Consider the following 15,132-nt stretch of genomic DNA (forward strand, 5'->3'; position numbering starts at 1 on the left):
TGTCCAACCCTTCATGACTACAGTGTACCCATCTTCTGATGGCTGCTTCCAGCAGGATAGCACACCATGTCATAAATAAGGCTCAAATCATCTCAAGCTGGTTCAATTCAGTTTCATTTATACAGGATCCAATCACAACAAGGCACTTTATATTGTATATATATATAAGACAGAGACCCTACAACAATACAAAGAAAACTCCAACAATCAAACAGCCTCTGTAGAGCAAGCACTTAGCGACAGTGGGAATCGCTTTTAATAAGAAGCAACCTGCAAAATTGGAGGCAAGAGGGGGTTCAACACTGTAGTAGCAATTTCTAGAAAAGAAAGTATCGAGTGAGTATATATAGGTTTCGCTTCCATCATAAGGTATATTAAACTCTTATTAAATGTGTTGTTTACAATCACTTTGGCCTTTAACAATGCGATTATACAGCCACCAACCATAAACACTAACACTTTTATTTTCTAAACTTAAATATCTATAAATTATTGTGTTTTATCATGATGACCTGTCAGGTGGTGTTAGTCAGTGAGTCTGTGATTTTCAACATTCACTCACAAAAACGCCGGCACATTTTCATTCGAAATGACCCACCAAACTCAAAAAGATGCTCCTTCTCCTCATTAAACGTGGGAGGAAAATGTACTCCGTAGCACAGTTTACTGCTTTTGAGACAGTAAACCAGAATGAGAGACAAAGAGGAAAGAATCTGCGTGATCTTCTTAAATGTTTCTTTATTCAAATTTAATGGCCCACAAACAGACCATAAACGACGCGCTCCTGTCATTCTTTTTAGATGCTACTGAGGCGATAGGGGATGAGGAGATGGGTGGGAACGGAACAAGGGGAGAAAAGGAGAAAGAAGTAGGAGGCAAAAAAAGAAAAGTTCCACAAATCTACTGAGAATACAATACGACGGAGTAAGGGAGTGAGGGGGACAAAGTAAGAAAGGGAACAGGAAAGACTGAGCTAACTATCAAGAGCTTTTGATCCCATCCATAAAACGTTCCTTTTAAGAATGCCCATGAAATTAGCTTGGTGAAAGAAAGCAATCTCAATCGATTGAATCCGCTCTAAGAAACTTTCAAACAGCCACCATACCTCCAGCTCTTAAGAGTCTCCGCGGACATAAAATAGCTCCTCGCCTTTTTCTCCAGCCGCCTTCTTTTTTGTACTCTTTCTCAGTTTCCCTTTCACCTTACCTGCCAACTCAACATTGGCACAATCACAGAAAGAGGAATCTTTAGGTGTACAATAGGAAAAATGGGGTCAGCTGACACCTTCCAGTTTGTGTTCGACTAAAGCTAGGATGCCACTTGTCAGCTTAAGGACACATAGAAATCAATGGGGGAATTCGGAAATGCTAAAGCCAGTCAACATCTAAAACTAAAACACTGTAGTCAATCATGCTGTGCTGACACAGCTTTCAGCTTTGTCAGCAAAAGTGTATCTCTATATTGAAAAAGCAGTGCCGGTGCATTTTAACTTTTTAAAATTTACTGTATCCGCATGTTTGATTTGGCCACAATTTTGCCCCGGATGCTCTTCCTGACCCAACCCCCCTGTTTTATCCCTGCTTGGGGCCGCACTGGGAGTACACTGGCTCGTGGCCTACCCTGTGGCTGGGTCGGCTATAGCTGCCAGGCAGGAGGAAAAGAGGAAGACCTCAGAGGTTTATGGATGTAGTGAAGGAGGACACACAGAGGGGTGGCGTGACAGAAAAGGATGCTAGGGATAGGGTGAGATGGAGGCAGATCATCTGCTGTGGCAAACCCTAAAGCAAGCATCCAAAAGAAGAAGAAGAAGAAGAGGAAGAGTCTCACTGTATCCACAGCACGGCCTTGTTTCGAAGCTCTGAGATAATCAGAGACTGTTTGAACTAAGCTGTTACTGAATCTGTTGTGAAACTGTTTACATGATGGGGAAAACAGTCACCAGAGTTTTTAAATGTTGCGTGTTGGATTTGAATGCTGATGCCATACGTGTCCTAGTTCCCACTGTAAATAAAGTTATGGCGCTTTACTGTAGATGGATAGAGGCTTCAAAGTAACTGTCTTGATTCATTCCAAGTTGGCTGCTGAGTTGTGAGACTTTCTTTCATAGCTCTTGTGATAAGGATCCAGAATACCAACTATATGACACATGTCTAAATCTGTTTTAGTACACAGCATCAAAAATCACACAGATTGCAATACAAAAAAGCAACTGGATCATAGCCACTTAATGAATAAACACATCATATATGCAGACAGATTTTTATTTCATTAGTTACACATCAAATTCACATTTTTATTGCACTTTTACTCTTTTACCGAGGTCTCAGTTTTTCCCATTATTCTTACCAATTTATTCTGGCAATCTTTCGTCACACCAAAGCTTAAATCAGCTGAAAAAGGTCACTGGACTAAAATGTGGTTGATTAAGGGTCTTGTTTTTTTTTAAATTATTATTACAGCATATTAAATTTGCTTAACTTTGCTCTATTTTTCAGCTACAACGGTAGGAAAGTAACAAGATGAGTATCTTTAATTTAATTGGACTCAAAATTTATGCAATCAATCACCTGAAAGGACACCCTGTACTTGTCAGTGAGAAGTGAGGCATACACACGTGAAATCCAAGTAGCTCTTCTCTTTCTGACCTTAGTAGAAGGTCAGAAAAGTAGAATACAAGTGGTATAATGTGAAATGTCAGCCTGAAGTTGTAGATCTGTTGAGTACGGGGCCAGGAGCTGTCCCTGGGACAGAGTGTCAGAGGCAGGGAAACCAGGGCAGGACAATCCCACATGAGTTTCCTGAGCTCGGAGAGGAGAGCTTCTGAAAGCTAACTTCTGCGCTTTCAGGGGGTCAGCGATCAAAAGCAGGATAGAAGAAAGAAAGGACGAAAACCAAGTGAGGAAAAGCAAGAGGACGTTCCAGAAAACAGGGAGCGTGAGGTAGAGAGAGAGAAACGGAGAGAGTGAGATGGTCGACCCCGTGAAAGTGGTAGAGGCAGTAGAAATAGCTGCCCCACTTGTAGACACACTTTCTGTTGCTAGCAGACTGTCCTTGATGCACTGGGGTAGCTAACCTATATAGGCTTGCTCCATGCTGTAGCAATGCACTCTGTTACTCTTCCCCTCGCTTTTATGCACACATGGTGGGGTGGGGGCTGGGGTGGAGCATGGCATAAAATCAGGCCACACATGCTGAAATCTACTGCTGAGTTAAGTCACCTGCATTGCTAGCCTAGCTTGCTAGCGGGCAACCAGCTGCTCCTCTAATTAAGGGACCATCTTCTCGAGGGGCCTGAACATATGGAAGGCTGTATAGCCAGGTAATAGTCTTATAATAGACACCAAAGCCATACTCTGGAGCACTGGCCAGACTTCTTAAAGCTGGATGGATTAAGATGAAGAGATTGCTATATGATCCACGCCTATATCCCTTCCTTTACAACGTGGTAAAAGAGTTTTGGAAAACTGCATACCTCCAAAGTACCTTCGATACTTCAATGAGCACGTTCAACGCCCATAAGACCTTTGTCCTACTGCTGTTAAACAGACCAATACAGCATGCTAACATCACTGTTTTCCACCTGCGGAGCAGATGAGACAATTAGTGGCACTTCTTGAATTAAAATGATTACCCACCAATTAATCAAACCACTTCACCTCAGAGAGTGGATATAACTGAGTGAATCTTTAGAGATTGAATCTCTCTTTATATGCACTACATCGCAGGAACAAAAGCCGCACATATTTTTCACTACCTGGTGGTCCTGGTGAGGCAAATCAAAGTGACTGACTGTCTGAAATTAGTTTTAATGAAAAGAATTAAAAGCAATCAGAAAGTCAGGGAGAAAAAAAATATTAGAACTTAGGGTATCAAACAACAGTAACTGCTCAATATGCAGTCCCTTCGTCAGGACAAACAATGAGTAATAATTCGACTAAAGTCATGTCCCGTTAATGGCATGGCCATACTGATACGCAAATTGTGCCACACCAGTCATGACAACACATAAAACACACAAACAGCAGCATTAATGAGTGAATTATACTGTATGAGGCATAAATGCAACCTATGAAGTTACTCTGACACTTTCAACAGCATTTTATTGACATCGCTGTCCAAGGCCAGGACTAATGGCTACTTCACAAAACAACCGTACACACATACACAATTGCATAGGCAGACACATGGGCATGCATACAAATTTGCACACCAATACAACTGCAAACAGAGCGCCGCACCTTTATTTACTTTAGCCACCAGCACCGAAAAACTGCACATAGCTACTTCAGACTACATTTTGAGAAGTCCATTAGCCAGTAATGGCAAATGAAGCCAACAAACAGTGTCAATGTGTGTAAAAAAAAATGAAGTGAAGTAACCAACAGATGTATACGACAAACAACTGATAGGGAGAATGATTGCAGGTATGGTAAAATTATAGGCTTCAGGATTGTATCATCATACATATGTAGCAGTAAAGTAGCATTTTTCTGAGGCACAGCAAGGTCTCTGCCTTGCCTGCACCTGTTTTGGTGACTCACTGTGCATCACAGAGAAACAAAGTAGGGGGAGTGTCACTAGCAATCCTGCACTACACTGCAATTTTGGTGTCAAGATTCACAGAATTTTTCTTCTCTCAAGCCTGCCTGTGTGGACCTGGTCAGAAGTGCACTGCAGCTACTGTAGATCTGTGCTATTTTCGATAGCTAATGTGTGTGACAGACCTTTCAAAACCCTGTGTGAAAACAGGCATATTTTTCTTGTCTGTTTCACATTTACTTTCCATTCTCCCGACAACAGAAACATCTACTAGCACTACATGTTCACAGCCCAGAACAGCTCGATTTCCAGTCGGGTAAAGTAAATATCAAGGTTCTCACCAGTTATTTTGATTAAAGGTGTATCCAATTACCTGATTACTTTACTCAGCTGGCATAAAAAGTAGGCATGTGTGTTCTGTCTCTAATTTGAGTGATGACATTGTTAAAGAACAGATGCACAAATTATGAATGCTTTGTGCTGTGTTTGGACTACACTGTATCAACACAATAATCTGACCAGGTAGCCCGATCTGAACAGTGCGGGGTGTTGATTTGGGTTAAAATGGGGATCAGGCAAGACAACGAACCATTTTATGTCATAGAAAAGTGAATTAGTATATGAAAGACATAAAAAAAATTAAAAAACTAGCACGTTTAGCTGTGTGATAAAAACATAAAGCCTTGGTTGCCACTATCTGTTTTATCCTAAATCACCAGCTAGTACCTCCTTCCTGATCACATTATAAGTGTCAAGAAAGAGGGCAAGCAGGACTGAGTGAGGAGCAGTATCTCTATCAACAGATAGAAGATTTTATGATTCTATAATCACAAAATCTGACAGGGCGACTACTGTAACAGGCAAAAAAATATATCGTCCGAGCCGGGCACAAACAGGATCTTGATCCGCCGATGCCAAAGATGTTACAAAGTCAAAATAAATTTCATAAATCTGACTACTTTAATATAGTAATATTCTACAGAGGCTTCAAGAGTACAGGGTAAACATGACAGGCTTTTGATGCAAAGCTTCTTAGGTTGATATTATGTAGTGATGCAAAACCATATCTGTTGATTTCACTGTGTTTGTTGACTTTATAGCTACAGTATGTGACTCAAGAGTCTGCACTCCACTGTGTGTTATTTATTATTTTTAGCCTTGATTTAACAAAGTAGGTTTTTCAATTAACATTCCCCTCTCTGAGGTCTCTGCTTCTGGCTCTCGTCTCTATGACTGCCATGTGTAGTAAGTGACAATAAAACTTAATAAAAATCAACTGCTTTAAAACTGAGAGCTCTGCATGATATTTTTTGTCTGTTACTGAATATGTGGAGATGAAGTGACACTGCTGCTCATGCAAAACTCTTGTTTCTGTAATAATGTCCAAATAATGTATTTGCTTTGCTCTCAAACACTATCCTGTGCCAATGTGTGTTGGGAAGTCAGCGCGTTGGTGTGAATATTATGCACCTACTCACTCACACAAATGCAAAGCTTTCCCCCTTTAACAGTGTTTCTTGCCAACTTTATACACAGCAGGATTAAAGATATAAAGGAACCTTGGGAGCAGCAAAGAAGATGAGGGAAAAAAGTGTTTTAAAAGAAAGAAAAGAGTGACAAAGAAACAGACCCCAAAACTCTGCTCCTGTTTCCACAGGCAGCCATTTTTAGACAGTCATCCATTAAGTCTGCTATGTTCCCATACTGTCAGCCCCTAGTGAAGCCAAAGAGGCCATGTCAGCTGAAGGCGTTAGGCAGCAGGCAGGTAGGATGCATCACAGCACTCTGAGCACTGTGGGAATTGGAGGAAGAAGGGGCGGAGCAGGTAGTGGACTATAATATGACTGTCACTGCAGCAAAATATCTTCAGAAAAAAGTAAGATGGATTATAGATTTAGTTCAACATGAAAAGATGGAAAAGAAAAGAAGGAGGGGCAGAGAGACGGCTGCTGTGACGCAGCATAAAATGCATTGATACACATACGAGGATAGAAAAATAGGGAAGGAACGAGGTTGCACTGAAAAGTTAAAAACTGAGCCTAATTTTGTGACTCAGGTGTCTTAAAAGATAGTGTACAAAGCCCTGTTTGTGTGTCTGAGCCTCACAACGCTAAAGTGTGTCTACTGTCTGTGAGTGACTCACCTCTGGCCCCATGTGTTCAGTCTGTGTTGTGCGGTCAGTCATTTGGCAGTCTTTCATCTTCAGGGCAGCTTTGGCACTCTCCTGCACAGAAAACAAACACACACCCATCAGCCGTGTCCAAAATTTCACAAAAAAAATAAGCGAGAGAAACATCAAATATATATAAATGAGAACAAGTACTCTCCCAGCAGACTTACGCCGTTTCCTCCACTCACAACACTTGGTACAGCTGGCTTGCATGCTTAGTTAGCTATCAAAAGAAAAATAAAAACTGCATCTCTGAACAGCCTTAACCATTTCTTCCCTTTGGCTGCATTTTCTGGAAATCAAAGAGGTCGTAAAAATGGGCTGAATTGCAGGAAAACTTTTCTCCAGCCAAATATTGGAGCATGGACTTTCCACAAAGCGTACCCTCAGAGAAGAATTCATAAAAATTGACAGGTAGCACTGTCCAGCTCACTAAAAAGGTCCTTCTACTGGATAATTAATAGGTTTCCTCTGGCAGATTTACAATCAAAGGATAGAGAGAAAAGCTTTGGCTCTTTTTCTTTAAATGCAGAACTTTTACCTTGACCGGGAGGCTGCCGGCAACTCCGGTGTTACCTCTGTATGATTATTTTGAAAAAAGCAAGATGCGAGTCCTCTGAATGAAAAGAGCTCAGCACTACTTCCACCGGGAGCACTTTATGACGATGTCACTAATCATTCTGACATCTCTGCCCTACGCTGCTCATGGGTTACAGAAGAGAACGGGTTGAAAGGTGCAGTGGCTATGAAATATTGAGAAATTCATTAACCTTGATTAAAATTCATCAACCAAATTAGGACTAGGCGTAAGGACGGCTTTATGGTAAGTACTCTAGAATAAAATGAATTTATGTTATAGTTCTTAACTCAAATATATATTGTCTACTTCAGAGTGAGCACAAGTAAGCTGACAGATTGAGTTAAAAATCAGTTTTCATTAATCATGCCTTCGAATGCATAAAAAGCAAAGGAAGGCTTTCTGCAGCTAAATGCTGCAGTTGGAACACGGTCCTTCAACAAAATGCACCAGCACAGAGAGAAGAAAACTCATAAAAAGTGACAGCTAGTGATGGCCAGCCAGCTAGCAGGTCCTTCTAGGAGATAATTAATAGGTTTTCACTGGCAGATTTACAGATGGAGGCAGAGCGAGGAGAGCATTGGCTATGAGCTGCCCTTTCCTTCAAATGCTGCACTTTAACTTAGCTGCGGCAGGAAAGGTTTCCCTTTTAGACTCTCTTAACAAAGACAGGTACAGATCCACTGTAATGTTCACGCACACAAACTGCACAACTTCATAAATGTGAAGCAATGCCAATGCCCAAGGGCGTATGGGGCAGATAAAACAGGGCTAGGCTGTGGATGCAGTGCGGATGAGGCCTAGAGTTAAACTATTATTATGCAAACAAACACGCAGACTTGTTCTCGTGACATCACACAAGCTGTATATGTTTGGAAAACGTATCCAGCTGGTTGCGGGAGCCAAAACATCTCTGTCAGTGAGAAGTGCCAAGCAGATGAATATACACTGTCAGTGGTGATCAGCATCTGTGTGTGTTCGAGCATGCAAAAGCAACTGCATACCCTAAACTCTGAGTGATAGAACCATGTGTGATCCAGGAGAATAAAATGAGAATGAAAGAGAAGAATTTTGATAATCCCAGCAGGAAAATGTCCCCATGTCGAAACAAAGGAAAGAGAGAGGGGGAGGGAGAGAGACACAGAGTAAAATGTGCAGGGATTGTAAGAAAAAACAAGCAGAAAAGAATCATAATTATAGATTCAGGTGTAAAGTAAATACAAGAGGAATGTGATTAAATTAGATAAAGACTTGGACTGTTTTATGAATAGGCCAGCTGATACTCTATATTTTCGTTAGTATGATAAGTAAAACTTAACCCAAGCTTAGACCTCAAACTTTTGCACAGTTTCAAGTCACAGCGGGAGCGTTTCAGAAACAGATCGTGAATTTCGTTGCCGGGTCTTAAAATTAGGTAAGTACAACCTCAGATGAATAAAAGCACATGGAATATTACACTGTTTGATTATTTATTCAGAAAATTAAGCAAAGTCCTGTGAAAAACTATGTACTCCTTCCAAAGGAATTATGAGGGTAAGTAGCACCCAGGTGCTGCTAATCAAAGGCACTTGATTAACTGATCATCAGCAGGTGTGAGGACCTCTATAAAAGCACAAGTTTTGCCTGTTTTCTGGTCACGAGCATTCAGGTGCTTTAACATAATGCCAAGGAGGAAAAACATCAGCAGTGATCCTAGAGGAGGCAATTGTTACTGCCCATCAATCTAGGAAGGGTTATAAGGTCATTTCCAAACAATTTAAAGTCCATCATTCAGTTAGAAAGATTATTCACAAGTGGAAAACATTCAAGTCAGCTGTCAATCTTTCCAAGTGGTCATCTCAGTGAATCCACCCCAAGGTCAGACCTGACGGCTAAAAAAGATAAAATAAAATAAACACCCAAGAGTTACATCTTAAGGTGGATTTATGGTATTATGTTTGTGTCTGTTTGTGCCTATACACAGCTTTGGAGACCGTCGTCTACGTGTGGTAGCTGTTTACTGTTACCAATGATCAACGTCACAAACAACTGGTTTGTGGACTATTCTTGCTTTATACAAAGAGCTGAAAAGTCCACTGTAGCCACTGACTTTGCCATGCTATGTATTTTAATATTTGATGTTTTTCACACTTCTTCTGTTTGTGGTGAAGTCTCCTTTTACTCCTTTTCCTGCTCCACCCCACTTTTAAACCAGTCAGCACAATTTGAGAAAGACTGGACGTATGACTTGTGTGGAAGGATTGTTCTGCAAAGTTGCATCTGAACAAATCAGAAGACATCTGGAACAACGCCCTTTTGACAATGGAGATGTTTAACCATAATTCACGGCACTACATATGGGCAAAACAGAAGAGGATATCAACGCCTCATACAAACTGTCAAGCACGGCGGTGGAAGGGTGATGATTTGGGCTTGTTTTGCAGTAACAGTACCTGGGCCCCTTGCAGTCATTCAGTTGATCATGAACTCCTCTGTATAACAAAATATTCTAGATTCAAATGTGAGGCCATCCTTCCAACATGTAGCTTCGCTGAAACTAGATCATGGAACAAGACAATGTCCTCAAGCATAGTAGGAAATCAACAAATAAAAAATAAATCAAACTGCTGCAATGGTTCAGACCTCGACCTAATTTTAAGACCAGCTAAGACCCAGATGATTTTATATATTACACCCAATACGTAAAACCATAGAACTGAAAGTGGTGTATTTTTTGAACGTGTATTTTTCTTTGCTTTAACAACACAGAAACATGATCTTGTCAAAGACACTTTGACATGTAGACTCGACGAGCCGAGCACTAAATCACCAGATTTTCAACGTTTTCCTTTAGTGAGACCCATTCTTGCTCTTGAGACAAAGCTGTTCCACTTGTAAACATTATATATGCAAGTTAAAATAAAATGAGAATACATCGGCAACATCAACATGTGGAACAACTAACACACAGTGAAAAATCAGACCCCCTTTTGCTACATCACGAACAATTAAACCTACAAACAATCTAGAGTGCAAGATTTACCAAAAGGTTTTTTTATTTATCTACTTTTTCCTTCATTTCCACTCAAATACTGAGCGGGTTTTTAAGTATGTTAAATATTTAATCATAACACATCTTAGCTGTAGGGGAACAGACTCATTTTGGTAATATACATTTTTTTGTAAGCAGCAAACATTTGACCAAACAGTTAAACTCTAATTTATTGAGGTCAGTTGTCCCATTATCATGACTGAGGGGGGGATATGATGGAGGATGTAGATCCCAGTGCAAAGGCATTCAATAATAGGGTAGGTCCAAAAATAATGTATGGGAGAGGGAGTGTGAAACATTCATGCACACAAGAGAGACCGTGAATAAATGTGTTTTATTTAGAAGCTGTAATGTGAAAAGGCTTAAAAAGGTGTTTTAATGTGTGAGTGTTAAGTCTGTTACACTGCCCATCAACACGAATTTCAGAGAGGAACATTGACGTTACATGTAGCCTACTGCCTGTCTGCCTGCCTGCCAGCCAGGCTGCCTGAAAATTGCTCAATTTTGACATTAATTCGACATTAGATGCGCATAGCACTGAAAACAGCACAGTGAGAAAGAGAAGAGAGGGGGATAGGTGCTGCTGACAGAACGCCAGAAAGCGAAAGGATGGGAGTGAAAGAGAAAAAGAGTTGGGGGGGGAAAAATAGACGCATGTTCCAGAGAATGATCAAACAAACAGATGCCACATGAGACTCAAGTCAGTGGGTTAGACTGGCATCTCTTACAATACCGCTACAACACTGGCACATTATTCTACTAAAGCCTGGCACAATGTCTGCATTGCATTACTTTGACAGAGTAGGTGACAAATTGCAGACATTTTAATGGCAAATGATGGAAAATTTTGCCGTATGGAGCATTTCTGCAGATGATCCAACAATCATGCTCCAGAGGACGAGAAGGAAAAAAAAAAAAGGAAAACACTGTCAAGACGATACATTTTGCATTTACATCTCTATATTTCAAATAAATGGTGAGCACATTTAAAATGGAAAAGTCGTTACTTCGCATCTTATACCTCTCGTTTGGCGGGAGTCCCAATAATTTTTGTCATCACATTAAGCTGGCGTGAACGAGCAGTTTACATTAACGAAGAAAGGCTTTCTGCTGTTGATGCTGTGACTTCAAGCCAACTATAAAACCATTCTCACATAATGTACTCTCTCTTTTATGGTCAATCTTTTCTAGAACATCATAAGAAGATAATAAACTGACAAAGCGATTTTAACAAAAGTTACACTTTCTAGTCCTTTGAAATCCATGTTTTTTTTTTTTTAGTTAACATTTCTTTTAAAAGTTTGAATCCTTAAAATGTGCTTCAAAGAAAAATAGTCTTTAATTTATATCCTTAAAACAAATAATTCAAGCACATTCAAGCTGTTTTAATTATTCATATCAAAGTTCCAAAAGACAAAGACGAAGAAAAAGAGACTGTGATAGAGATAAAACACAATATCTGAGCAAACCTTCCATGTCTCAAACTTTGAGTTGCTTCTCTTATCACCTACAAAGACAGAGTATTTTTTGGAAGGGAAAAATAAATATTTCACCTCACTGGATTCATTTATATTTACTAAGGGCATCATCAGAAGCTGTCACTTACTGTCATTTTATTTTACTTTTTTCTTGTGCAAAAAAGAAAGAAAAAAAACCCACATTGCAAAATAAGGAACTCGGGCATCATTATCATCAAAAGTCTAGATAATGTTTGGAATTACTTTTAGAACTAAGATCTTACCAGTTCGCTCTGGAGTTTCATAATCAGCTCATCTTTCTCTCTCAGTTGTTGCAGCAAGGCTTCCTCTCTGCTGGGATCCTGAACACAAGAAACAACAAGCCATGTTTAACATTACAGTTTTATCTAAGGGACCATAGAGCCACCAAAGTAATGCATGCAGCCAAAAGTACATTACAGGGATGCTTCTGTGTGTTTGTCTTTGTATGTGATTCTCTGAGAGTTTCTGTGTGTATCTGCAGGTCTTTCATGTGTACTTATGAGTCTGTTGAGTGTTGCGATTCTTGCTGAGCCCTGTGTTTGTGTAATAAAGTTGTCATGCGGTGCGTTCTGCACGACTGTGATCTCCTCTTCTCTCTACATCACAGCGATAAACTCGTTGTGTCCTGTGGCAGCGCCCCAGAGCACACAGCAGTTTTTATTTGACCTTGTGTTGTCAGGGGAAGTTTTTTTTTTTTTTGCAGGGAAGCCGAAGAGAAGCTCCAGAAGACAGAAAATAATTAAACTAATGAAAACAACGTTATTCTTATGGCACCTTTCAAAACAATTTACAAAATGCTTAAGGGCAAAAGAAAAGAAATTATAAATGGTTGCGAAAATGTCTTACATTAAAATCTGGTTGATATTCATGTTATAATTGTGCCGTTGTCCTCATTTAACAGTGTTAGTCTCATTTATCCAGTGCAAAAGTAAAAAAAATAAATAAATAAAAACAATTTTTGTCACGTAAAATTAGTTGACGTGGAATCTTTTTTGTATTTTTAAAGCAAAAACGTAAGCGTGGCGCCTCCTTTTCACTCTCAGGGTTTTCAAATGCCGAGTCATCTTCAGATCCTGCCTGCAGTCAACAGAGAGCTTTGAGAGGATGGCTCATGGGGAAGTCAGAAATAAGATATAAGGCACAACAGTCTTCGCTAAAAATATTCAAGTTAAGTCTGCAACAGGCAGTTAGTTAAAATGTGGACAAAGAGCGACGCAATGTGAAGAGAGAGGGAACAAGAGAAAGGGGATAAGAAAGTGGGAGAAAACGAGCAATAAGATAGAGAGTGCAAAATGACAGGCAGATTGTCATTACCTCTTCAAGGACATAAAAGCAGAAGAGGAAAAGAGGGGCAAGATAACAGGAGGAAAATGAGGGGGAAATGTGAGAAAAGGGGGACATTGATAGAGGAGAGGACAGAGAGGCCCCGAGGCTGAGCATGATGGTCTGAAACCACAGGGAGCCATCTAGCTAAAGGACACGCAGAGTCAGAGGGAGACCACAGGGAACCATATAGCTACATCGTCGTCCTTTAAATGACCTCTGTGATGCAAAAAAGACCCATCGAGCCTGACAATTTTCTTCAAGTCACTTCAAAATTTAGAGAAGTAAAAATGGAACCTGTACGGTGAATCAGTACAGAACATCCCCGGGGATCGAGGGCTAGAAAAAAAAATATTTCTGTAAGTCTGAGTCTGTGTGAGAGAAAGGACTGTGAAACTGTAAAGATTCAACTTTCTCACCCTTTACGTGTAAACCGTGAGGAGGTTGTAATCTGCCTGATCACTGTACAGTACAAAGTTTTGTATTGTACATGTTGACACTTATTCATTCAGTAGCTTTGGTTGACCCTTGGAGACAATGGTGACCTAATCAAGGGGGGGGGGGGAATGGATGGATTCATTTTTGGCTAACAGACATTTTAAAAATAAATGAATGAGTGTGCTGTATCTGTGTTATCTGTAAAGATTTTTTTTAAAGTATGTATAATATCTGATGGTTTTGGCTTCATGGTTTTCTGGCAATAATTTCTGGTTCCGGGTAATATAAATGAATTTTCAACACAGTATCTTTAAAAAGGGAAAGAATTTAATGTTAATATAAAGTTTACTATGTAATGTTTTGTTTCGACGTCCAGATAATATTCTTGCACTAGTGCAGAAAAGAAAAAACTCGTTTATATGGCATGTTATCTTAGCCAGTCTGTTTTTCTGATTGGCTATAACACAAAACTGAACTAACAATGGTAGAAGTGTCAGACTAAGCACAATTTGTGCTGTTGCACAGTGAATAAAGTGAAGGACATTATGATGTACACGAGGTGTTGTATGTAGATGGGTGATGTATGTGTCAGTGGACGTACGTGAGGGCATAAGGAGGGAAAAGACTAGGCTGATAAAACGAAATTAAAGAAAATATAATAGGAAAATAATAATAAAAGGGAAAAAAAACTAAAACTATTGAAACGTGATGAATCTTTGAACAAAAGGATCGTACCAAATGCTGTTAATCTTTTCAGGTAACCATTCACAGTGTTCCCTTGAGGTGTTCCCATGAGAAAGTGCCAGAAATTGTGGTGAACAAAACAAAACAAAAAGAAAATAAATTTCACAGCATGCTTGCTTCTTCAATTATAAAAACTTGGCCAATCACGAGAGGTTAAGTCCCACCAATTTTGGCAATTAAGCAGAGTGGGGGGGAATCAGATGTTGTTTGATCTTTGCGTGATAAGCTTACAGTTACAGAGGTGGTGAAAAGGTTTCACACTGTCTGCAAAGTTTTTAAGGTGTTTTTTTTTTTTTTAACAGCTTCTTTATTTTGCAAGTCTAATTGATGTTGAAGTGTATGTAGGGGCCCTTACCTTGGCACACGATAATGGTCAAGGAGGACATAACTAAAAGCTTCACTAAGTGCTTCCACGGTAATAAAACCTATAAAAGAATACATTTTCCACCAGGAAATAGAAAAACAATTAACAAAAACAAAACCCAGTGGTGTTAAATCAGAATGCACTCTGTTTCCCTGCCTTTGCAGGGGAGATAACAGTATTTATAGATAATAAGGATATTTTTTTCCTACTAAAGAACACACATACACACAAATTACTAACATGAGATTTGGATGGGACTGAAAAATCACTAACATGCTGTGACAATTACTACATTAGTCAGCCTCTAAAATTAATCTCACCCGAACAGGACTGAAGGCTGCACTAAATGAGCTGTCTGGCTACAACGGCACAGTTGGTATCCCTCCGTGTCTTGTGCGTGCATGTCTGTGTGGCTTATCTGTAGCTGTTAAAACTGCATGTATAACA

At 39.8% G+C, this 15,132-nt stretch overlaps 1 protein-coding gene across 5 annotated transcripts in view; it reads right to left on the reverse strand.

Annotated features, from left to right (window-relative positions):
- Positions 1–15,132, reverse strand: part of ccser1 (coiled-coil serine-rich protein 1) — a 125,031-nt gene that overhangs the window by 50,150 nt on the left and 59,749 nt on the right. For all 5 annotated transcript variants that reach the window (XM_039620935.1, XM_031760298.2, XM_039620934.1 and 2 more), the window contains 2 exons: positions 12,059–12,136; positions 6,683–6,763 (listed from right to left, as the gene is read on the reverse strand). In XM_039620935.1, the coding sequence (XP_039476869.1) occupies positions 6,683–6,763; positions 12,059–12,136 (159 nt within the window). The remainder of the gene's footprint in view (positions 1–6,682; positions 6,764–12,058; positions 12,137–15,132) is intronic.

The sequence above is a fragment of the Oreochromis aureus genome, linkage group 12, assembly GCF_013358895.1.
Source record: "Oreochromis aureus strain Israel breed Guangdong linkage group 12, ZZ_aureus, whole genome shotgun sequence".
In the NCBI taxonomy this organism is placed as follows: domain Eukaryota; kingdom Metazoa; phylum Chordata; class Actinopteri; order Cichliformes; family Cichlidae; genus Oreochromis; species Oreochromis aureus.